A 26031-nucleotide genomic window follows, 5' to 3' on the forward strand; every position below is an offset into this window, starting at 1 on the left:
TTAGATTTTTATCAGTAATTATTAGTAGATGTCTATTTCACTGTGCATACACAAACGTATGAAGAAATATTTCCTTTAATGATCATTGAAACTTACAGATATGCAAAGTAAGAAAAATGGTGCTTGAGAACTTATTAGAGTTTGATTTAAGGATATTTTCTTTGTATATTGGATGTGATGTTGTCTATGTGTGTGTTCTTTGTTAAAGCTTTAACTCTTGGAATCTCAAGGTCTACTGTCATTAAATAGTTGACTGACACCCCTCCCCCTCCAGTTGTCTGACCCCCATAATTTCCCACAAGTGTAAAAATGTAAATCGATAGAAAAATGGTTAAAACACATAATTTTGTGCAACTGTGGACATTTTAAGTTGATTAAAAATAAAAAAGCTTAAATAAACATCAACCTTGTCTGGAAAAAAATAAAATAAAACCACCCAAAAAGCTCTGCCAATCCTAATTATTTGCAGTGTTGTAGCTTAGTTGGTTCCAGGATATTAGAGACACAAGGTGGGTGAGGTAATATGTATTGTTGGACCAGTTTCTAGTTATGATAGATGATAGCTAAAAAGACCCTAAATCAAAACAAACCCATTGCACCCTGGATCTACCAAACATCAACATCTACCAATATTTGTATAGATAATTTTTTTTTAAAATAGATCAGTCAGCCAACAAAGGAATGTTGGATTGCCATGGCCAAATTTTGGCCAGAGCCCAGATTTGGATACTTCCTATTAAAATATATGAAAAGTAATTAAACAAAATACATTAGAAATACAAAGGACATAAACTAACACTTTGTGATGTTAGACTCTGAAAAATCAGTGACTTCTAGTGAGAAAAGGAATTTATGCCCCATTTTAAGGCCATTTTAGGAAGCCGCCTCAGTGATGGTGCTGTTAACAGACACATCTAGAACACTGATACTGGAGAAAATCTGAAGACCCTGGAACTGGGCTTCCTTCCTCAGTGGAAGAAAATTTGTTCTCTCATGGCAGGTTTTGGGTTCAAGAAAGCACTAAGTTTGTGTGTTTGTCTTGTCTAATTCCATCAGGTGAAGAGAGATGACTCAGGTGCAATACATGTTACTAAGCAAAAGCAACTTCATCTGCACTATGACCTGATCAATTTTACTGTAAGTATTGATCCAGTAACGTTTTTTCCTTTGTGTTCAGATGGAGATAATAGCCTGCTGTGTTTTTAAATGCATGTCAACATCCCTCAGCTTCAGGGTGCTGTAATTTCACTCTACAAACTTATTCTAACAAACATAGCCCTCTCTTTGTGCATGCAAATTGGCTATTTGGATCTGGAATTTATGAACTGAAATTAATTTATTTGTTGTAGCTTTTTAATAGAATCCCATGTTTAAAAAATGGTTAAGTAGTGGCTATGGGGTGAAGAAACTAGGCTGTCCAAAGCTGTACAGTGTGCAAGCTAAAGAATGCATGTCCCTGGTGAACAAAGTGTATGAATGAAGGCTTTTTAAGCATGGGGCCAAATTTTACTGGTCAGATTCTAAGTCCTTATAAAAAAAAATAAAAATTACTAAGTAATGGCTCCAAAGGTGCCGGGAAGCTCTAACATTGGTTTCCGTTGTGCATATATTTTGTTAAACATCAAACAGGAAGACAAGATGTTAACACACAAATTTACATGCAAACCCTAAAAACGCATTTTAAAGAGCACTAAGGATATAACGATCTAAAGAAATGCCACAGTGAACCAGTTATGTTTGTTGGCACTTTTAAATCTCTAATTTAGCAAGTGAAATTTCTTGAAAAATAGATGCACTCTGAAAGCAAACAGAAAAGCCTTTTCCGTTTGGGAGTATGGCCTAATGTATAAATTTTAATAGGAAATGGGATGAAGGACTCTTGAATTCAATTCCTAGCTTTGGTGGGGTTTATTGTGTTCCTTTTACTAATGCTAATAAGACTTTTGGTCCCTTATCTTACTCAGGGGATTGAGAATAATTTTGTATTCTTCAAGTGCTTGCTTATATCAGTTCCAATTAGGTGTGTGCATGCCGTGTGCACAGTGGACAGAAAGTTTTTCCCCTAGCAGCACCTGTTGAGTCGGCTGTGGAGCTCCCTAGAGCGGCACCGCCATGGTGCTCAATATATGACTCTGCTGACCTGGCACCTCCTCAGTTCCTTCTTACCGCTAGTGATGGTCATTGGAACTGTGGTGACTTGCTTAGCAAGCTCTCCCTGTTTTTCCCTAGCTTTTCAGTTTAGTATAGTTTTAGAGTTCTCTAGCCTAGTTGAGTTTAGTTTAAGTAGTTACAACAGATAGCTGTTGGGAGTGGGCATTTCGCCTCCAACCTGACCGCGTTCTCCCCTTGGGGACTTGGGTATGCCTAAGTCCCAGAGGTTCAAACCCTGCAAGACCTGCAACGAGCCCATGCCAACGGGTGACCCCCATGACACTTGTTTAAAGTGTTTGCGGGAAGCGCACTATGTGGACAAGTGAAGGATTTTTAAAGGGTTTCACCCCAGAACACAAAAGGAGCAGGACTTTTGCCTCAAGCACTTCCTTATGGAGGCAGTGCTCAGTCCACAAATTGCATTGTGCCACAAGACCCTGCACACAGCTCATCGGTGCACAGTGCCCCTGTGGCAGTGGCAGAAGCAGCACTGCAGAAGGACTCTGGAAGAGACCCATGGCACCGCTGCTCCCCGGCGCTGAAACCAGTGGGAATGGCCCAGCACCAATCCCATTCCCCAGTGCAGGAGTGGCACCGGAAGCAGGGGAGGAGCGGATCTCCGACTCCGGGACCCATCCCTTTGGAGCCAGCAAATGGGGCATGTCCTGGGGCGGAGCACCCATTGCCAAAAACTTTGGAGCCGGCACCGTTGATTTCGGCCCTGTAAGGAGGATGGTAGCGTCTGGTGCTGTTGGACTCCTCCATGAGCCGGGTGATTGAGGAGGTGGAATTGCTAGACACCTTTGAGGCTGCGAGGGACTTGATTGCCATGACGGCACCATGGTCTTTGTCCTTCGAGTCAAGCCTGCGGTGCCACAACGTGTGGCAACGTCTCGAGGCAAACCGGTGATGCTTAGTCCTTCAGCACTGTTGGCGGAGGCAAAATACCGCTCTGGGTCCCGGTGCCGATCCTGCTCCTGGCACTGGTCGTCTCGACACCAGTCCATGTCCCCAAGCAGACCCCGGTCGCTGCACTGTTCCCCAGCCCAGCCACTCTCGGCACTGCCATCCTGGTCCCCGTCTTCGGACTTGGAGGCGAGGTCTAGATACTCTGAGCAGGACCGGCACAGGTCAGCGTGTGGAAGGCCTGGTGTGGGTGCAGGGCTATAGCCTGCGCAGTGGCAGGGACCAGCGCAATGGCCATTTTGGACCCCATGGGCGTACCACCAGGCCCAGGGCACCCAATCCAAGGGTTCTAGTTTGGTGGTGTCTGAACCAAGGGTGCCGGAGGCATTGGCCAGTCGCCCCACCCCCGGGGTGCTGAGGAGGTACCGGCTGCACTACTGCCCCTGGAACTGATCCCCGTTCCTGAGCCAGATCCAGGGGTGGTTGGCCCTGAAATAGAGGCGGGGCCAGAGGCCCCTGGGGACCAAGAGGGTCAGGAGGACTGTGTTCCCCCATTAGCCTTCTCATCCTCCCCCGGACAAGGCAGTTGTGGGCACTCACCTTGGGGCTGTCACCCCATTGACAGCTGTGCCCACCAGGACCGCCTACACAGGGTGGCATGGATTGTGTTTGCAGGCCAAGGAGGTGGTAGAGTCAGAGGACCCTAAGGTTGAAATCTTGGCCACGGAAGGCCCCATCAAGAGTGGCTCTACCCCTTATCAAAACTATCTAGGCCAACACAAAGATTATTTGGCAGACCCCGGCTTCCATCCCTCCAACCGTGAAGGGTGTGGAGAGAAAGTATTTAGTCCCTTCTAAGGGGTATGAATACCTCTTCACACACCCACAGTCCTGCTCATTTGCAGTAAACGAGGAGGAGAGGCAGGTACATCAAGCCTCAGCGCCCAAGTCAAAGGGCGCCAAGCGCCTGGATTTATTCGGGCGCAATTTGTACTCCATGGGGAGCTTGCAACTCAGGATTGCCAACCAGCAGGCAATCCTGAGTAGATGCAGCTTTAACTCCTGGAACTTGATGCTGAAATTTAAGGAACCGGTGCCAGCAGAGTCGTGGGAGGAGTTTGAAGCTATCTTTGAGGAGGACAAGGCAGTGGCACAGATCTCCTTTACAGGCATCACTGGACACTGCGGACTCGGCAGCGTGTACCTTGTCCTCTAGAATCTCCATGAGGTGTAGCTCATGGCTGCAGTCCTTGGGGCTTCCACCCAAGATTCAACAGATCCTGCTGGACCTGCCTTTTGATGGGGCAGACCTGTTTGCGGAGCAGATAGGCTACATAGCCTAAAAGACTCCCAGTCTACTCTGAAATCCTTGTGTGCGCAACCCAGCATAAACATTTTAAGTGACAGCAACAGCAGCAACACTCCTATCCTTCTAGGCCAAGGCAGGACTTCTATAGGAGAAGGGGCAGGAATGGCAGGCACAAGCCTTCCCACCCCATGCCTGGGCAGGGCCAGAGCCCGACCAAACCATCGTCGGGCTCCAAGCAGGCCCTTTGAAGGTATGCTCGAGGATGGCGCACCAGCCACGATTCCAGATCCTTCCCATTCTTTCTTGAATTGTCTGTCCCACTTCTACTGTGCTTGGTCCCAAATAACTTCGGACAACTGGTTCCTCCGTATGGTGGAAGTGGGATATTCTCTCCTGTTCTGCTCCTGCCCGCCCTCCCTCCCACCCCCCTTTCCCTGTCCCTTTCATGAGCAAATCCTTATCTAGGAGGTGCGGGCACTCCTCGCCATAGAAGCAGAGGAGGAGGTTCCTTAGGAACTCAGGGGCAAGGGATTCTATTCCCAATACTTCCTAATTCCCCAAGGTCAAGGCGGGGTCTCATACCCATTCTAGATCTGCGGGTTCATGGCGAAGTTGAAGTTCCGCATGGTCTCCCTGAGTACAATTTATCCCTTCTGTATCTGGGAGACTGGTGCCACCCTTGACATGACAGACGCGTACTTTCACATAGCTATTCGGCCTGCAGACAGATGATTCCTACAGTTTGTGGTCGACCACAAACATTATCAGTTCATGGTGCTCCCCTTCGGCCTGTCAAGAGACCCCCCAGGTGTTCACCAAGTGCATGTCGGTCATAGCAGCCTTCCTCCGAAGGACACAGTGCAGGTATACCCCTACCTTGAAAACTGGCTGCTCAGGGGGCGCACCAAGGAGCAGGTGGAGTCTCAATTCCAATTAGTCAGCTCCACTTTTGAGAGACTGGGTCTCCGCCTCAACGTGAGCAAGTCAACCTTGTCACCAGTCCAAAGAATAGAGTTCATTGGGGCAGTGTTGGACTCGTAGGCAAAAGCACTTTTGCCAGAGTCCCGATTCCAATCCATGACAGACATTATTTAAGGCCTCAGGCAGTACCTGACCACTACAGCAAGGAGATGTCTGACTCTCCTCGGCCACATGGCAGCCTGCACTTACGTGATCTGGCATGCCAGACTGAGGCTCAGGCCACTCCAGGCATGGCTTGCTTTGGTGCATCACCCGGGGCGTGACAGCCTGATCTCAGTGATCACGGTGCCAGAGCAAGTACTAGAAGTCCCTCCTATGGTGGCTCAACCTCAGAGAGTGGATGAAGGAGTCCCCTTCAACAGCTCCCAACTGTCCTGGTAACGGCTGCGTCAGCTCTGGGATGGGGGGCACATTTGGGAGACCTCCAAACACAGGGCCTATGGTCGCAGCACAAGCTCGCTCTCTCCATATCAATATCAAGGAACTGAGGGTGGTGCGACTAGCATAGTGCATGACAGTTCTAATGGACAACACTACTGCCATATTTTACATCAACAAGCAGGGTGGAGCCCATTCCTCTCCGCTATGTTGGGAAGCCCTCCGGCTATGGGAGTTTTGCATAACCCACTCCATTCACCTAGAAGCATCCTATCTACCCGGAGTTCAGAATGCACTGGTGGACCACCTCAGCAGATCCTTCCCCAATCATGAGTCGTCCATCCAGCTGGATGTCATAAACTCCATCTTCCAAAGGTAGGGGTTTCCCCAGGTCGATCCATTCGCTACCTGGAACAAAAGAAAGTTCCCAGTTTTCTGCTCCTTCCAGAAACACAGCCCCAGGCTCAATCATGGATACATTGCTGCTGTCCTGTGGAAGCCGCCTGCTCTACGCCTTTCCCCGATCCCTCTTGCACAAGGTCCTATTCAAGGTCCGCAGGGACGGTGCGGAGATAATTCTGGTGGCATCAGCGTGGCCTCGACAACACTGGTACACCACGCTCCTGGAGCTGTTGGTGGATGCCCCGATCATGTTGCCACTCCTCCCCAACCTGATCACCCAGGACCCCGGTCGTCTTAGTCACCCCAACCTCCAGTCCCTCCACCTCACGGCCTGGAAGCTTCATGGCTGAACCTCGGGGGCTTCTGTGCTCGGAACAGGTAAGGGAGGGTCTTACTCAGCAGCAGGAAGAACCCCACTAGGGCCACATATCTGGCAAAGTGGAAAAGGTTTACTTGCTGGTGTGACCAGTGTCATACACCCCCACTTCAGGTGTGTATACCTCTCATCCTAGAGTACTTTCTGAACCTGAAACAGCAAGGTCTGGCTACGTCATCCATAAAAGTACACCTCGCTGCTATCTTGGCTTTCCACCCGGGAGCGTCTGAATGTTCCGTCTCTCCCAGCCCCATGGTTGGCTGGTTCCTCAAAGGTCTGAACTGATGGATGCCTCTAGGGCAGGGGTGGGCAAACTTTTTGACCCTAGAGCCACAGCGGGTACAGAAATTGTATGGTGGGCTGGGTAGGGAAGACTGGGGGAGGCTATGCCTCCCAAAACAGCGAGGAGTGACCTGGCCCCTGCCCCCACCCAACCCCCCCTGCTCCCCACCCCTGACTGCCCCCTGGGACTCCTGCAACCTATCCAAACACCCCTGCTCTGTCCCCTGACCGCCCCCGTGGGGCCCCTCATCCCCTATCCAACCCTCCCTGCTCTCCCCACCCCACATTACCTGTTGGCTGGGGGAAAGGGGTGCTCAGTCCTTTCCCTGTGCATTTCCCCTCCTCGTTTGGCTGCTCTCCCTGGCAGTCGGGCAGGGCTCACTCCCTGTCTGGGCTTGGCTGCTGGGGACGGGGGTCAAGCATGCTGGAGATGGAGGGGGGCCCTGGCTTGCTCTACCCCTGTCCCTGGCAGCAGGACTCAGGCCCCTTGACCGTCACCATCCCCCTCCGCAACTCCCCCTGCTCCTCGCCTCCCCACCCCGACCTCCCTCTGTTGTGCCCCCTGGAGCACCAGGTCTGGCAGTGCTATAGCTGTGCCACCCGGCCGGAGCTGCAGCCACACTGCCCAGGTGCTGGGGGAACTGTGACCGCAAGAAAGGCGGGGAGGGAGGAGAGCAGAAGGGGAGGGGACAGGGGCTAGCTTCCGCCCCACTCACCACGCTGCAGGGGAATTGGGCTGGCTCCTCTGCAAGCCTGTCCTGATCCTGCTCCCTGGCAGAAGCTTGTGGGCCAGAGGGAAGGGTCCTGCGGGCCGTAGTTTGCCCACTTCTGCTCTAGGGGAAAAACTTTATTGACTTTGCACGTGACACACACACACCTAATTGGAATGGATACGAGCAGCACATCTTGAAGAACAACAATAACAAGAATGTGAGTAAGGATTTCAGGGAGGAAGGCAATATAGATGTGCCAGGTATATATTAAGCTTTAAGAGCAAAAATTGTTCCTTTGACTAAAGACCTACAGTACAAGAAATTAAACTCCGTGAGGAAGTTTCTCATAACTGGGTGCTCCAGAGAAAATTTTCTGGTTGTCACCTTCCTTGTAGTTACACTTTTGTCCTGTAAAATAGTTAGATTCTAAACTTCAGCCTTACCCCAAACACCCAGAATAATAACTTCTGTATGCTGCCGGCTACCAATAGCTTAAGATATTAGTGCTCTAGGGTGTTTTTGTAGTATATTGTCCTGATAGTTATGCATGAAATGTTGCTGAAGTTTGACATATGCCTTCTTTCCAGTGGATAAACTCACGCACAGTAGTGCTTCTGGACAGTGTGGAGAAGCTGCATATGATAGATCGCCAGACGCAGGAGGAGCTGGAGACTATAGAGATTTCGGAGGTGCAGCTAGTATATAACAGTAGTCACTTCAAATCACTGGCCACAGGAGGCAATGTCAGCCAAGCATTGGTAAAGATCTATGAACTTTGTAGCCTGCTAGTGTTTTACTTGTTGATTGATAACACTCTTTGAAATTTGCTTTTTTTAAACAGGGAAGTTTAGGATTGCCTAAAACCTTTTTAAAGAGCCTTTTTAAAAAGCTTGGTTTCAGAGTAGCAGCAGTGTTAGTCTGTATCCGCAAAAAGAAAAGGAGGACTTGTGGCACCTTAGAGACTAACAAATTTATTTGAGCATAAGCTTTCGTGAGCTACAGCTCTGATGAAGTGAGCTGTAGCTCACAAAAGCTTATGCTCAAATAAATTTGTTAGTCTCTAAGGTGCCACAAGTACTCCTTTTTTAAAAAGCTTGTTTATTGTTGATTTAGTGAGAATTCTTGAAGTGTTGCCTCTTCACATTCACGCTTATAGGATGCACCATCGTCCCACTGAGCCTCAGAACCCTCTTCAAAGATAAATATAATGGTGACTGTAGCAGCTGGTTCTTCAAGATTGGGCAGGTAGAGTGACTATTGCAAAGGCCACATTTTTCCCCTTTTTCTCAGCGTTCCTCTTCTAAAATTCTGAGTGGAAGAAACTGAAGTTATTGGGGTCTCCTGGCCTGTTATAATGGCAGGTCCCAATACAGAGTGCTGTAAGAGGGTTCTTGTATGGTCTCATTGGATGGTGTTTTTCAGAAAGCTGCTGAAGCTCAATGGTGCTGGGGTGGGTCGCATCCCAGAAGGGGGAATACAGACTCAAAAATGTAGGGTTGGAAGAGACCTTGAGAAGGCATTAAATTCAGCCCTCTGTGTTGAGGAAGGACCAGTTAAACCTAGACCATCCTTGACAAGTGTGTGTTTGTCTGACCTGTTTTGAAAACCTTCAATGATGGGGATTCTGCAATCTCCCTTGGAAGCCTGTTCCAGAGCTTAACTAACCTTATAGTTAAATTTTTTTTCTCCGAATATCTAACCTAAATCTCTTTCTGCTTATTAAGCCCATTACTTCTTGTCCTACATTCAGTGTACATTGATCAGTCTTCTTTGTAATGGCCCATATTTGAAGACTATTATCAGGTCCTCCCTCAGTCGTCTTTTCTGAAGACTAAATGTGCCCAGTTTTTTACCTTTCTGCATAGATCATATTTTCTAAACCTTTCATCATTTTTGTTGCTCTCCTTTGGACTCTCTCCAATTTATTCAAATCTTTCCTGAAGTGTGGCAGCCAGAATTGGACACAGTGCTCCAATTGAGACCTCACCAATGCCAAGTAGAGCAGAACAATTATCTCCCATGTCTTATATACAACAGTCCTGTTAATACACCCCTGAATATTAGCCTTTTTTGCAACTGCATCACATTGTTGACTCGTACTCAATTTGTGATCCACTAAAAACCTCAGATCCTTTTCAGCATTGTGATCACCTAACCAGTTAGTTCCCATTTTGTAGTTGGGCATTTGATTTTTTTTCCTTCCTAAGTGAAGTATTTTGCACTTATCTTTATCGAATTTGATCTTGTTGAATTCAGACCAATTCTCTAGTTTAAGGTCCTTTTGAATTCTGGTTCTGTCCTACAAATTGCTTGCAACCTCTCCCAGCTTGGTTTTATCTGCAAACTTCTATAAGCATATTTTCCATTCCATTATCCAAGTCATTAATGAAAATACTGAATAGGACTGAGCCCTGCAGGACCTCACTAGATAAGGCTCCCCAGTTTGAAAGCAAACGATTGATAACTACTTTTGGAGTACTGTCTTTCAACCATTTGTGCACTCACCTTATAGTAATTTCATCTAGACCAGTGCTTCTCAAGCTATCTGATGTGAGGGACCGGCAATTTTTTTTCCAATGTGTGCGCAGACCGGCAGCCGATGGCTCGCAGACTGGCACCAGTCCACAGACCACCACTTTGAGTAGCACTGATCTAGACCACATTTCACTAGCTTGCTTATGAGACTGTCATGTGGGATTGATGTGAAATATCTTGATCTCTCACACTACTGCTTCTTCCCTCTCCACTAGGCCAGTGGGAGAAGGAAGGAAATTAGGTTGGTTTGTCTTGATTTGTTCTTGACAAATCTATGCTGGCTATTCTTTATCTCTAGGTGCTTACAAATTGATTGATTGTTTTAATAATTTGTTCAAATATCTTTCTAGTTATCAAAGTTAGGCTGGCTAGTCCTTAATTCTCCAGGTCCTCTTTGTTCTCCTTTTTAAAGAAAGGTACTGTGTTTGCCCTTCTCTAGTCTTCTGGGACCTCGCCCGTCCTCCATGAGTTCTCAAAGATAATTGCTAACAGTTCCAAGGTTGCTTCAAATAGTTACTTAAGTACCCTAGGATGAATTTCATCAAGCTCTGCTGACTTGAATACATCTAACTAAACTAAATATTCTTTAACCTGTTTTCCCGATTTTGCCTTGCATTCCTTCCCCCTTGTTGTTAATGTTGTTTGTGTTGAGACTCTAATCACCATTAACCTTTGTAGAGGCAACACTCAACCAGTTTTGCTATGGTAAATTACCAGGTTTTTTTTTCCAGCTGCTGTTATGCAGAGACTGCAGTCATATCATCTTTGGTTATAATCTCACTAGGTCTCATATGCTAAGCAGGGTTGTGCCAGATTTGGATATGTCTAGACAAACCCAGGTGATGGAGGAAGTGAGGATGGTGATTTGGTAGGGGATATTCTTCCCTTGTAGTCCATATTTAACCAACATCCTGGCTGATGCTCAGGGCACTCTCCTATTGAAGATTTCATCCTTCTGTGTTTTATTATCTTCTCTTTTTCCCCCCCTCTTTCTCTCTGGCCTTAACCAGATAACCTGAGCAGAAATGCTTTTTGTTGTGAAATAAGACTGGAATTACTCTGAATTGCCATTTCTCATGAGATTTTTCTTTCTGGTGGTGTCTTGTGAATACAGTAATTGTCATCACTGACATGAGTGTGAGACAGTGTTCCCTGCACTGAGTGACTTTTCCAGTGACGTATGAGTGAGCATCTGTGAAAGGGATTGGGTTGCTAGGTCTCCAGCTCCACTTCGAGTGAATAGCATGACTGGACAAACTGCTGTGTCCTCCCCAACTCTTGTTTTATTTCTTCATTGCTAAATGTCCTCAGGGTTTAGTTACAGCCATATATGTCATGTATGTTTACTGAAAATAAAAATAAAAGCAGCTTGTGCTGGAGTAAATCTTATGTTTTTCCCAGGCCCTGGTTGGGGAGAGAGCCTGTTACCAGTCCATCAGCAGCTGTGGTGGTCAAATCTTCTATCTTGGCACAAAGGTAAATGCGGACAGCTCTCAGGAAATGTATGCACTTTCAAGAGTAAGGTGGCTTTAGTGATTCTAGTGAAAGAAGTGTTCTGCAAGGGAGATTCCTGAAAGATTTCAGTGGAGCTGTGAGGTCCAGTGCTGCAGTCTTATCTCTGATGAAGCTTTAGGACATGGGGCTGTAAAATGGGGAGGTTTTGTAGGCAGTAACTCCAGTGTTGTTTATTTTAAGTTTCCTGAATCCAGTCTGGTTTTAGCCCAGGCATGTGCTGAAGTAGCACCCAGGATTACAGTCCCTGTTGAGTGCTACTTCAGAGTAAATGTATAGTGGGTAAAATGTCAAATGAAATATGCAGAAATTAACAAGTCCCTATCTACAAGAAGAACTAGAGTGAATAGAACAGGTGAAAAATAAGAGAGGCTGAATCCCAACATATGGAACAATAAGGTACATCCTTGTGCTTGGTGTCCTCCATTCTTTCAAAATGTAGGTCAGGCTTAAGCAGAGTCTTGTAGGGACTTTTTGGAAACTATGAACTTGCTATATAATAGCTGGTAGGAAATTCTCCTGTTTGGAGCGACATCTCCAGTCTCTGAAGAGTAGTTGCAGCCTCTGTGTATCACTGGAAGACTACAATGTATGTGTGGGAATCCATAGATTGTTACTCATGAACAACTGCCCATAAAGGAATATCTCCCTTTCTGACCTTTTTGTTTCTCTTTTTCAGTCTGTTCATGTGATGATGATAAGGAGCTGGAGAGAGGTAAGTCAGGAGAAGAGGCATGTATGTTTTTTAATAAACTGTGTGAATTGTTTAAAAGTAGCTTGATGGCGGAAAGGAACTTCAGGACTAATAGAAATTTTAAAGTATAAGTATTTATGTAGCCTATTATACAACTAGGCAAATATCTAGCTAAGTTGATGTACCGTCTGGAAGACCTCTGCGTAACCCATGGGGTACACATACCACTGGTTTAAATGATAGTGGGTAAAATCTTGGTCCTGTTGAAGTCCAGGGCAAAACTTTTTTATTGACTGACTTAATAGGGCCAGGATTTCATCCCAATTGTTTAAAATTCAAAATCTCTGAAATTATTTCCGTTAAAATGCTTGGCCTTGTATGTCTATATCTGTGTTTCTCAACCTTTTCCAGGTTGGCGACCCCTTATTTGAAATACATTTTTTACTCTTGTAGTAAATGTAAGAAGGTTGGGAAAAAAAATGTACCCATCATAATAAGCCTTTGTAATGCATTTGTAGTTTTGAGAGGTTGACAGAATACTTGACCTAGAAAGGTAAGTGGGGGAGCAAGATTTTCTTTGCTTGAGATTATAATAGTTTTCAATGCCCTGAGACCCACATAGTTGTCTTTCATCACTTGCCTGGGGGTCATGACCCACCGGTTGGGAAATACTGGCTTAAAGGATTGCTGTTCTGGAATTCTGAGGAGTCCCATATTGCTTGTACATCTAATTTTAGAGAGTGGATCACCTTCTGAAACAAGACTGTCTTACTGAGGCCCTGGCTCTAGCATGGTCTTTTCATGAGGGTAAAGCAAAGGCTGTAGTAGGTAAGTTATTTTTAAAGCAATGGGGTAGCTTTTATACACATGCACACAGAAGCAAGCATTAGTCAAAAGAAATTAAAGTGAGAATTGTATCCGTGAAGAATAAAAAAGCTCTTGTAGTTTGAATGTGATCAGGATGATGCAAATGTGTTGACTATGGGCTGACTGGCTTTTGTAGAGTTGTGCAGTTTCCTAGTAAAAACTTCTCTCCTTCTAGTAATTAGCTGTTTTAAGGCGGCAAAGCACCTCCCCTACCCCTACTGGGTTATGGGGTAATTACTTCCATCTGCTTTCACTTTCCTGGAAAAGTACAACTGTAAAGGATGTGACTCTTGGAAAATGAGGCTTGTAATAAGGGATTACTGCAAAGCAGTGTTTCATACCTTACTAGAAGGTTCCCAGGGCTTCAAGAAGGTGTTGATATGAATTTAAAAAAAGTCAGAGGCCCCTAGTGATTGAAAATGCACAAGAGGAGCAAGGTGGCACATCTTCACTTATGCGCAGGCATGACTAAGAAGCCAGCATAGCTTCTATGCAGGGGATTGCTAGGGCAGCTGGAAAGCACACCACTTCAGTGCTTCCCTGCAGTTGTACTAGTTGGAGTTTTTTTGTGGCCCTATTGGGTACTAAAGTAACACCCTCTCCTCTAGGTGTCCTTAGCTGATGAAGTATGTTACATATGCCTGTGCCTGCTTTGCTGAATTTCACAATGAACTATAATTTATATGGTTCACCCTACGTTTTCTATAAATTTTCTGATGGATTTTGACAGGTTGCTCTTCTTTAAGTTCCAGGACATAGAGACAAATATCCTTGTGTATTTTATGTGTCTTTGTAATACAGTAGAACCTCAGAGTTTCAAACACCTTGAGACTGGAGGTTGTTTGTAACTCTGAACAAAACTTTATGATGGTTCTTTCAAAAGTTTACAACTGAATATTGACTTAACACAGTTTTGAAACTTTACTATGCAAAAAAAAGTGCTGCTTTGAACCATCTTAATTTAAATTAACCAAACATCAAAACTTTTTCTTTATTTTTTTTAGTAGTTTATGTTTAACACAGTTCTATACTATACATTATTTTCTTCTTTCATCTCTGCTGCTACCTGATTGCATATTTTTGGTTCCAAATGAGGTGTCTGGTTGACCGGTCAGTTAATAACTCTGTTCATAACTCTGAGATTCTATGGTACTTGAATAAATGAAAATCATAAATTTTAGTTTACACATCACAATTTTCAATATACAAAGGAATTGCATATTTTTTATTGGGATAGATGTATTTTGCACTTGTAGTGCAGTAAATTAGCTCCTTTCATGCAAAGATCTCAAAGCATCTTATGAATACAGTAATAATTATGCCTCACAAAACTAATCTAAGGGACTATAAAAATGCAGGTAAAGACTTAGTTACCTAAAACTCAAATCCTCCTGACTGAATGGGGCAGAATCAGAACAGGGCCCTTTCAAAATCTTTTTTCTAAAACCATCAATAAACAGATTAAGTTAATCGTCACATGAAGTGTAGGTTTCGTTTGTTAATGCAAAGGGCCTGTCTGTATGAGGTGTGTCTAAGTATGTTCAGGATATCTGGACACCTGCAGCTAAAGGGTTTCAGCAGTTAAGTCTTCTATTATTTCTGAGTTTTGGGAGCTGAAATGAGTCCTCACTTCCATTTACATATTGATTATGAAAAGGAACCTTTGTTTTTTTTTCTCTTTGTATTCCTTTACAGGGTTGTCTGGGGATGCCAATAAGCGAAAGTCTGTCCTTGCAGACCGAGTGAGTTCCAAATCCCAATTTCATATGTATTGATACCACTCTTAATTTACCCCTCAACTATTTTTGAAAGAATTGGCTTCTGTCCTCCAAAAATCTCCGTAGGTGTGCGTATGTAGGTTGTGATTTTTTTTTTTTAAATGAGCTTTATTTGAAAGAGAACTGATTAGAAACTAGCGATTGGGCATACTGACAAAGCATGTACTTCAGGTAAAAGCTACTTGCAGGATGTGGTATCTAGCATGTGCCAAATTTAACTCATTCTTCTGCCTCTTGGCACTTCACAGGTACCAGAGTCCCAATCCCAGCCAGTATGTACCCTTCAAGAACTAGACTTCACTACTTCAATATTGGCAGCTATCCTGCATGTACCTAGCCTGACTTCCAGTGGGTGTCTTAAATGTGCCTGTACCTGCAAAATAATCCCTTCCAGTTGACATTGCCCACTTGCCTCTGAGTCTTGTTTTTGTGGGCAGTGCACAATGAAATGTTTAGTTGCAGCGAAGACCAATTCAGAAGTAACTAAATATTCAACCTGCCCTCAGACTCCTGAACATCCTTTTGTTCACAGGCACCGAGGCATTCCAAAACCAACTATCCCTGGTATGTTTTTAAACAGTGAAAATCTATGGCAATAGTTTGATGTAAATAGTGGGTCTTTTATAGTGGAGAAATGACTTTCATTTATGCTGAGCAAAGCTCAGGAAGCTGCTACATTTGGAACATATGCATCTTATTAGTTGTGAAGAGTCTGTTGCTTCAGCTGCCAGGTCTTAGATTGTCACCCATTTCCCATTCCTACTTTTTGTACCAACAATCAAGAAAAACCAAACGGCGGGACATGCAGAATAGACATTCTGGCAGCCTCTATTTATTGTATAGAAAGCTTTTATACACTCAGATGTTCTTGGTAGAACAAACCAGGAATTTTTTGATAGGATGAGCGTCCCTCAGCTGTCTGACCATCAAAAAGCTCAATTCAAAGCTGAAATCTCAGTGGAAAAAACAGAATGCTATTGGCCCCAACTGCCATTAGAAGCATTTTCAGATAAATTCTTGCTCAGGTCCTGCAGCCTTAGGCTGTGTTAGAAGGCTTTCCCTTCACCTCCTCCCCTGGTTCTTGTCACACAGACAGAAAGCAGAAGACCAGAAGTTTGAAGTGCAGGCAGTGCGATGTTTATTGGGGTTAGTTCCAAGCAAGCATATCCATAGCTCTGCATGCCAGCAGAGTCTGTTCCCCAGTGACCCCATTTACCCTGTATCCCCCTTCCCAGCTCTGACACTGCAGAGCCTTGCCTGTGTCCCCATTCCCCCCTTTTTATCAGGCCCAAATATACCTGCAGTGCATGTCCCTAATGGCACCCTTTACAGCTTATGGTCATGTTCCGTTTTGGAGGCTCATGAGCCTGGGGTTTTCATCCCATCTCTTTTGTATCCCGTGGGAGGGGTAAAAAGTGAGGTTGTGCTCTGGCCAAGGCCAGACTTTACTTTGGCTTTGTGTTTCTTATTGCCCTCCCCCCGTGACGGGGTTGGGACTCACCACCGCAGCGCCTCCTGCTGTTCTCTCCGGGAATTAGCTCAGTTCGTGCAGAGCGCCCTCTGCCTGTTCTGTCCCATCCATCTCTCACCCTAGATTGGCATCTCAACCAATGTTGCTCCCAGCTCATGGTGTCCTCTTCAGGACACTGCCCTCTGGCAGTGCCCACTGCTCCGGTCTCACCCCCTTCCAGGGGTTTGGTGTTATCAGCAGTCCTTCTCTTCGCCCCAGCCACAATGGCCAACCACACCCCAAAGTCTAACCCCTTTTGGCAGGGGTCTGGTGCAGCCTGTGATGGCCACTCCCAATGGCCAGGTGGAAGTGCAAGGCGGGGAACCAGGCCTGGCCCCTATTCTGGGTCCTGACCCAGGGACCCTTTGGCAACAGCCTTCCTGCCTGCCCTCCTTCTCTTCCTTCGTCCATCTCTCAACCTGGGCCGTTTCCCCTTTGGCCCCTTTGCACCGGCTAGGCCCTTTTTCTCAGTGCCTGCAGCCCTGCAGGTACTGGGTGGGAGTTCCCTTCTGCTCCCCTTATTTGCCTAGCCCTGCGCTGTCCCTGGTGCTAGTCTCCATATGCAGGAGAAAGACCTTCACCCTCTAAAGGCCTGGGAGAGACTACCTGCTCCCTTCCTAAGCAGCCTTTATATAGGGCCTAGCCTAGCCCTGATTGGCTGGCTGTAATACTGGCCCTGATTGGCTCTCTAACAGGCCCTCCCTGATTGGCTGCTGCTTTGTGCAGCTGCTCTGGCCTGTTGTAGCCCAATCTGGAATGGGGGTGGGGCACCACTCCACCACACCCCTCCTTCCCCTTTACCTCTCCTAACTGGTTGCTTGACCTTGGCTTGAGAGAAGAGCCAGGCAGCCTTCCAGTGTATGCTCGTATGTTATACTCCGACCATACGCTGTAACATTTTAGCTGTGCTCTGTTTCTTATCTCTTTCTCATTGTACTAATAAACCCATCTGGCTGGGCAGAAGCAAGGTCTTTATCCTCTGTTCACACGCATTAGTATAAGATATGTGAATATATAGATTATAAGAGTATAAAAACCAAACAGGCAGACAATACCCAAAATTCTATCTCAGGCAAAGATGCAGGCATGAATTCTACATTGTTACTAACACTCGTAACAGGCTGGAGCATGCTCAGTGCAGATAGAATCTCTAGCTATTCTCTACTGACTATTCTCTACTGAGCATATGTAAACTGTCGTTTTTCAAAAAGCTTGTAACTGCAAAATTTGGGCAGATTTTCTTAGGAATGGAAAAAAGCACTTCACTGAAACAAAGGCCACCCTATGCCAAATTTCAAGTCCCTGCTCCAAAGCATGAGGGCACTAGAGCAGAGGTGGGCAAACTTTTTGACCCAAGGACCGCATCTGGGTATGGAAATAGTATGGCGGGCCATGAATGCTCACAAAATTGGGGGTTGGGGCATGGGAGGGGGTCAGCGGTGCAGGCTCTGGGGGGCACTTACCTCAAGCAGCTCCCAGAAGCAGCAGTATGTCCCCTCTCCGGCTCCTACACAGAGGCTCAGCCAGGTGGCTCTGTGCACTACTCTGTCCGTAGGCGCCACCCCTTCAGCTCCCACTAGTTGTGGTTCCCAGCCAATGGGAGTTGCAAGGGTGGCGCTTGGGCCGGGAACAGCGTGCGGAACCCCCTGACTGCCCCTACGAGTAGGAGCCGGAGAGGGGACATGCCGCTGCTTCCAGGATCCGCGCAGAGCGGGGCAAGCCCCTGCTCCCCAGTGGGAACTTGAGGCCCGGATATGGCCTCCAGGTCATAGTTTGCCCACTCCTGCACTAGAGCTTTTCAAAGGACATGTTAGAGTTTTTTCAAAATGGCAAAATCTATTTTTCCCTAACCTCATTATTGGAAATGGCTGAACCATTTTGGGTGAAATTTTGAGGGGGAAAAAAAAAAAATTCAGTCTGAGGAACATACATGGCGTGCAGAATTTCAGGTGGAACAATTAATTTGGCAAAGTTTTATAACCAACTGAAAACAAGTTTTTATAATGGGAAATGTTGGGCAACATTAATACAGTGGTACTACCAACCCTGCTGATAGTAGTATGTGAAGAAAATTTCCCACTGTTATCTTTTCATCTAGATGGTTGAAATCCTCTTCCATTATGCGGATCGAACTTTGAAAAAATGTCCTGACCAGGGTAAAATCCAAGTTATGGAGCAACACTTTCAGGTACAGAACCTCAGATGCTCTCTTGATCAACGCTGCAGTTTACAATAAAATTGTAGCTTTTCTCTGAAAGTCATTGACTTTTTTATATAATAGGTTTTAAATGTTGTTGAAACATTCATGAAATGTGTGATTTCTTTGAGAAATTAGGTATTAGCTACTCCTAGGTATTCTTAATTCAAGTATGACTGTTCTCATTTTCGATGTCTTCTAATCTACACCAGTAGAAATAGACTGAATCCCCTGTGTGCTCTGTTAGGGTATGTAGCAATCCTCTACAGCCAGCACCATAATCTGCTTGAGAGTTCTAGAGTATTCCAAAATCAGTCCTACAAACAGGAGTTTGTATACAGAATATTTCAGAACTGAAATGCTGTGGTGTTAAACGGCTCTTCCAGAAGACAGTGAGCTCTTGGGACATAATGACCAGAAAATAACTCAACTTCCTTAAAAAAAAAAAAAAAAAAAAAAAAGGACTTGTGGCACTTTAGAGACTAACAAATTTGGTGCCACAAGTCCTCCTTTTCTTTTTGCGCATACAGACTAACACTGCTGCTACTCTGAAACCTGTCAACTTTCTAATTCTATGGATGAAGAACAAGGTGCTACACTCTGCATCTGGAGCACTGATGTGGCCTTCGGGAGGCTTCATTCTAATCTGCTTTCAAAGTTGTTACATTTTGTTATCCATTCTTTAAAAGTTGAGCCTCTTTGAACAATGGCATAATTACACCTTAATTTGACCCTGGCTAGACAGGTGAAGATTGAGTATGTCAAGCTGAGCAGTGTCCAGAGATGAATTTGTGGAATTCTGGATACCCATGGCAGAGACCTGAGGGGTTCACAATGGAATGTGATCCCTTTGGGAAGAGTAAAAGCTATGCCGAACAAGGTACCAGAGAGAGAGCTCTGCCACTGGACTTGGGTTTTCTCAGGTGTCCAGAGAAGGCTGTCCAGGCTAACAGGTACGGGTTTAGGGGTTCCTAGAACTCTCAGTAGAGGGGTAGCCTCACCCACTGAATCAGAAGAAAATGAGATCTATTTTAATATTCCAAAATGTTTAATCATTCTGCCCATTCCTCCTTCAGAAGATTTATGGAGAGGAAGATTAGCTGCCTTCTGTCTTCAACCACCTCTAATCCCCTCAGATGCCCCGGTTCTCAGTACTATTAAATGGGGCGCCAGAATAACCTGGAACATACCTCAAAACTTTCCTCAAGAATTAATTCTTGTCCAGCTCTGTCCAGAAACCTTTTCTGAGAATCCATTGCCAAGTGAATCCAAATCAAACTCTCTGGCCGTTGTCTCCTTATTTTCCCTTTGTCCAGCTGAGCCCAAATCCCTTGTCATCCACTCATCAAGTATGGAAGATTTTTAAAAGGTCTTGAAACCTGCAAATTGAGAGATGTGTGTTGCTGTCATGTTTTGTCCTTGTACTTCTCTTCTGCAATTGTTACATCTTTGTCAATTTTGTCTATGTTGTGTCTGCAGCAGCTCGCCTAATGGGGCCCAGATATGATTTGCAGTCTCTGCGGGCTGATGTACTAAAATAAATTTTTTGTTACTGCTAGAATTTGGAAAGGCCTGTGATGTGGGTGTAGCTTTGGAGGAGTTACAGCTGTATAATTGTATCTTTTGTCCAGGAAAATCAGTGTAATTGGGCAACTGCCTAAATGTGTGAGCTACGGTCATTGATTCTTCACAGTATTGATCATACTGATAATGTATACTGTTTGACATTACCTGTGATTGAGTTACTCACTCTTTCTTCATGGTCTTTCTACAGGATATGGTGCCTGTCATAGTCGACTACTGCCTTTTACTTCAGCGAACGTAAGACAGTTTGCATGCTTGTCTGTCAGATTAATGAAACCATAGGAACTGCAATCACAGATCAGGCCAGTGGCCCATCTAGTCCTATATGCTCTGTCTCATGGTGACCCGAACAGGTGTTAAAAACCTGATAGCTGACAATTATGGAATAATAGGCCAAAAGGGGAAGTTTGTTTTTAACCTTCCTCCCTATTGCCAAGCCAGTTATGCAATAAAGCAGGGAGAGTTTATCACTTCTAATTTTTCTAACTCTACCTAATGTAATTGACTTTTCTGTATCCATGTAAATGTCAAAGACTTTTTGGATTCCATCAGTACACTTATATTTGATCTGTCTATCCAATCTTTATAGATTTTATGACGGAACTGGTCACTTTACTGTCTCAGCACCTTTGTTCTAGATTTTTTTTTTCTTGCTACAACTACTGTGAAATTGACTTGACAGATTTTCCTTTTATGAATTTTCTACATTCCCCCACAGAGTAATTTCTCGTACTTCGACAAATGACCCCCAGGTTATGAATATTCATCCCAGTTCAAAAGTAATGTTTTTGATTCATTCATGTTAAACCCTTTTGGTAAAATTATTAAACCACAGTGTCAGTCTATGTAAAAGCAGGAAAATTTCACACCAGGAAAATGAAAAGCTGACACTGTTTTAATTTTGTATTAAAAAAATTTCTCATTTCCACTTAATCACTTTATTTTTTTTTTAAAGTGTTCTGTTTAGTTTACGTGCACATTGCTTTCCCACACTTCTCTTTATCTCCTCTAGTAAATCATCTACCTTTCCAACTCCAAGAATTAGATGAGATAGAATTGGAAAAGATTTTCTGAGTCTACTAGTTCTTGTTCCTATTTTACTTCAGGACTTTTCCTGCATGTTAAATGCTTATTCGAGCTTGTCTACAAATTAGTTATACCACCTAACTATGCCAGTCTAGTAAAAGCAATACAACTCCCCAGTGTGGGCACAGCTGAATTGATGTAAAAGTGCTTATACTGATCTATTTTATTTCATAGGGAAGGGAAATATGGTCTTTATATTGGTATAATTGCATGCACCCCAGGAGTTGGGCTGGTCATAACTATTTGGTTAAAAATCACGCTAACCAAAATAGTTGTGTACAGAAACTGTGTGTGGACCCAGCACCTCTCTGACTTTATTTGGAGGCACTTTGTTGTCTAGTTTTCACTGTTCTTTGAAAAAACTATTTCACCAGCTTCTAGTGGTGGATGTAGCCTCCGTGTTCAATGACTGCATTATACCATTGATTCTCAGCCAGGGGTCCAGGGCCACCTGGGAGGCTGCATGCAGGTTTCAGGGGGTTCGTCAAGCATGGCTGGTGTTAAGACTTGCTAGGGCCCAGGGCAGAAAACCAAAGCCCTGCTGTGCAGGACTGCAGCTTGGGACCCCAAACCCCACCACCTGTTGCTACCCCTCAACGCCAGCCCTGGCTTTTATATGCAGAAAAACAGTTGTTGTGGCACAGCTGGGCCATGGAGTTTCTATAGCCTGTTGGGGGGAGAGGGGCTCAGAAAGAAAGGTTGAGAACCCTTGCACTATACTAAACTGTAGTGTAATCACAGTATGAAACAAAACAAAAAAATAAATAAAAAGAGAGCATGATATAATGAATGCTAGGGCAGGGATATGGTCCAGTGAGGGTCCAGGGCCCACTCTCAGTGCTGGTCACCCCAGCACCTGCTCGGTGTATGGTAGGGGAGGCATCTTTGCTCAGCATCTGGATCTTGCTGTGCAGAGTGGGGAGAGGCCCCACAATGAGCCCTGTGTCCTGCTGCCTGGAGCCTGGGACACATGGGGGAACCCTCATGCCCCCCCCATACCCAGACACCCTCTGGCAGACTTTGCCCTTTGGGCCTCCCTGGCAGCACGTGACTCTGACATCATTGCACAGAGATATGGCTGGGAGCAGTAGCACCATGATGCAGGTGCTGGGCTATAGAGCTGCATATAATTTCTTGTGCAAAGGAGTGAATACCGCTCCCCACCTGTCCCCCAAGGGTGTTTTGGTGGGTGCAATTGAACTCATGAACCACTCTGCTAAAGCTTCCTCTACCAGCTTCCCTCCTAGGCTACAATATGATTGATACATTTGTAAAAGTGTTAAACTGTGTCTACATTGGTGTTAAGTGGGGTTTCCAATTGTTAAGCTAAGAAATGCAGAATGCTGTAGTTACCTCGTTTTGTATAGAAAGCAGGTCATTATAACATTTAATAGAGTTTAATTAATCTTCGTTTTAATAAGTAATTGTCACTTTTTTCTCTTAGTGATCTTCTGTTCAGCCAGATGTATGACAAATTGAGTGAGAATTCAGTGGCAAAGGGTGTTTTTCTGGAGTGCCTGGAGCCTTACATTTTAAGTGATAAGTTGATGGGAATGACAGCTCAAGTGATGAAAGACTTGCTGCTTCACTACCAAGATAAGAACCTAATGGAGGACATGGAGGCCTGCATTGTGCATATGGATATCACCAGCCTAGACATACAGCAGGTGAACTGCCATGTTAATATAGCCTATGTTATACAGGAGGTCAGATGATCACAATCTTTCTTTGAGATTGCGTATGTCCATTCCATTTCAGATGTGTGTGCACCCAGTGCACCAGAGTCAAACTTTTTTCCCTTGGCAGTATCTTTCGGGGCAGCGCATGCAATCTCCGCTGCCTCATGCTTCTGCACTTTGGTATAAAGGGCAGATTGACCCTGATCGCTCTCAGTTCATTCTTGCCTCCCGTGATTGGTAGTTGGAGCAGGTTAGCTTGTTCCTGCTTTCTCTCTCAGGGATTTATTTTTCTCTCTGGTATATAATTATTAGTACTCATTGCATAGTTAATGAGTGCTTTAGTGTAAGTTTCATTAGTCATTTTTCTTAGTTTTCTTAGCATGTCGGTTCCTGTTTGTTCTGGATGCTGATGCCAAGTACCAGAGCATGCCTCAGTTTCTGGGCTTTCAGCCTTGCACTATCAGCAAGAAATCTGCCAGTCAGTGACCCTCATTCCAGGTGCCTTAAGTACCGTGGTGAGGGTCACATCCGGGACCACTGTCAAATCTGCAGAGACTTCAAGACCTGGACCAAAATGGGCTGGGAGGTGAGATTGCGTCACCTTCTCATGGAGGCCGTCCTGTGTCCATCTTCCTGCTTGACGTGGTCACTGAGTGTCAGGATCCGAACAAAGGCTGTCGGGGTCAAGGGTCAGAGCAGGGACAAAACTGATGCTGGAAGTAGCAGAGATGTTCGTAGTTGGGTTCCAGGCCAGGGTCGATACCAAAGGTCAGCGTCTGAGTCAGGAGGCAAAGTCCTAATCAAGCTGAGGTAAAAGCCAGGAATTCAGGAGCAAGAAGCAGGAATGGTTGTGGTAGCTACAGGAGATCCACATCGTTGCAAGGATATTTCCTGGAACACCCCTGGGGGTTTATATAAGGCAGGAAGCCAATCAGGAGCCATGAGTCTGCTATCTGTCAAACGCTTCAGGCGGAACTTCCCATGGTCTGTGTCCATAGTGGGTCATGGGAAGTGGAGTTGCAAGCTGATTACGGCTAGGGTGACCAGATGTCCCCATAAAATCAGGACTGTCCTGATATTTAGTTGTTTGTCCCGCGTCCTGACGGATGTACGGTTGGGATGCCATTTGTCCTGATATTTTGCTTCAGCGGCACTCTTTTTTTTTTTTTCCCCCCCCAGCAAAAAACCTAGAGCCAGCCCTGGTGGAGGGGGGTGTGAGCCTGTGGCTGCCCCCTCATGTATCCTGATATTTTGTTCTTGTCATCTGGTCACCCTAGTTACAGCTGCCACTGGGTTACAGTAGCCTGGAGATATCAGCCGCTTAGTTGCTCTGCAGTCCTGGGTTCTAGGCCTTTGGGGCCTTACCTGGAGTATTTCTTCCTCTGTTTCGGTGCAGAGTCTGAGGCGCACTTCTATCCCATTCCATGGAGCTGAGGAAGAAACACAGACAGCATGCCTTTAAGGGCCAGACTCCTCCAAAATATTGAGGTCCTCAGTACTGTCTGCCAGCAAACAAGCTGGATGACAGGATGATGTGTTCTCTGGGAAGATACATTTTGGGCACAGACTTCATCTTGCCCGGAGCCGTTGACTGTGGCACTGGTGTTTGTGCTGTTGAGGTGGACCCCCACTGCAGTGCCATCCCCTTCAATGCAGCAGCAGGGAAATCTCTTAGTACCAGCAATGCTGGAAACTTATGCTGTGGCACAGGACTACCATCTCTTGGTGCTGGATTCTCCAGCAGTGCAGGAGACAAATCAACCTTTACCCACTGATCCCTCAGGCGGAGTTTTCAGACTTGCCTCCAAGACTCTCAGTATTGTGAGGGACTTCAGATTGTCTGGCACTTCCTTGCACAGTGCAGTCCAAGGGCAAACTCTGCATGCTGTCTCTGGTACTGACATCTCTGGAGGTGTTCCACTGGACTTCAGCACTGCATGGTACAGCATGTCCATGGTGAGGTGACTCAGGATCTTTCCTCTGAGACTGAGGTAGGCTTCTGTGTCCCTTGCTCCTCTCTTGCCTTCCTCATGATGATTCCGTTCCTGGTGCCTAGCAGATATCCTAAGGTGATCCAGGGATCTGAATCCTTGGGCTGGTAGGGCTTGGGTCCTATATGCTACCAATGGCCGTATGGGAACCCATAGGATTTTTCCACCACCAGCAGATCCTACCAGGTTCCTCTTCCTTCTAGATCACCAAGCGGATGACAGATCAGTTTCCATGAGGAGGCTCAGGATGTTACTCCCAGTACCCAGCTGGAACTGCCTCGTGTGCCAGAACTTCCATCAATTTCCGTACAGGAGGCTCCATCTCTACTTCCTTTGTGCTGCTCCTCATCATCACCTGATGAGACTGTGGTGTCAGGCATGTCCTCGCCTTTTCAAGGTGTCTACAGGCCCTACCAGAAGTTGATAGAGGGTTGCTTCCTCTCTTGATGTTCTAGTCAAGGTTGTGCAAGAGAGTTCTATGGGCTGGCAGAACTACTGACATCAATAGGACCTTTCCAAATGCTCTGCCTATAAATGAAGCCATTCTGGAGCCCGCAAGATTGTTGTGGCAAATGTCATCATCTCTGCTGCTGACAGCCAAGAGAACTGAGCAAAGGTACTTTGTCCGTTCTTAGGGCTATCAACATTTCTACCTCCATCCCTCAGGTTCCTTGTGCTCTTTTGTTTACTGCCAAGACAAGCATCAGGGATGGTCTCCTTGTCCCCCAAAGGATAAAGAAGCAAAGGGACCAAGCATTTTCCATAGAAAGCTTTATTCCGCTGCTGGCCTGCAGTTTTGTGTCTCTAACTAGCATGCCTTTTTGGCTAGATACAATTTTTCCCTCTGGGGCCATGTACTGAAGTTTGCAAACAAATTGCCAGAGAATGCCAGGCAGGAGTTCCAGGCCACCTTGGAAATGGGCAAACTGGTAGCTAGGACCTTTCTCCAAGTTGCATTAGATGGGGTGGATTTGGCAGCCCGAGTGATGGCATCAGCAGAAACAATGCACAGATATTCATCACGGTTTCAGTCATTGGGTGTTCTGCAGGAGTTCCAACAGACTATCCAGAATCTCTCCTTTGAGGGATCCTACCCTCTT

General features: G+C 45.5%; 1 protein-coding gene across 6 annotated transcripts in view; it reads left to right on the forward strand.

Moving 5' to 3' along the window:
* Window positions 1–26031, forward strand: part of VPS8 (VPS8 subunit of CORVET complex) — a 225084-nt gene that overhangs the window by 55593 nt on the left and 143460 nt on the right. For all 6 annotated transcript variants that reach the window (XM_073360260.1, XM_073360261.1, XM_073360262.1 and 3 more), the window contains exons 13-21: window positions 1057–1137; window positions 8086–8256; window positions 11435–11509; window positions 12225–12260; window positions 12977–13067; window positions 14802–14848; window positions 18493–18582; window positions 20366–20412; window positions 22706–22928. In XM_073360260.1, coding sequence (XP_073216361.1) covers window positions 1057–1137; window positions 8086–8256; window positions 11435–11509; window positions 12225–12260; window positions 12977–13067; window positions 14802–14848; window positions 18493–18582; window positions 20366–20412; window positions 22706–22928 — 861 coding nt within the window. The remainder of the gene's footprint in view (window positions 1–1056; window positions 1138–8085; window positions 8257–11434; window positions 11510–12224; window positions 12261–12976; window positions 13068–14801; window positions 14849–18492; window positions 18583–20365; window positions 20413–22705; window positions 22929–26031) is intronic.

The sequence above is a fragment of the Lepidochelys kempii genome, chromosome 9, assembly GCF_965140265.1.
Source record: "Lepidochelys kempii isolate rLepKem1 chromosome 9, rLepKem1.hap2, whole genome shotgun sequence".
Classification (NCBI taxonomy): domain Eukaryota; kingdom Metazoa; phylum Chordata; order Testudines; family Cheloniidae; genus Lepidochelys; species Lepidochelys kempii.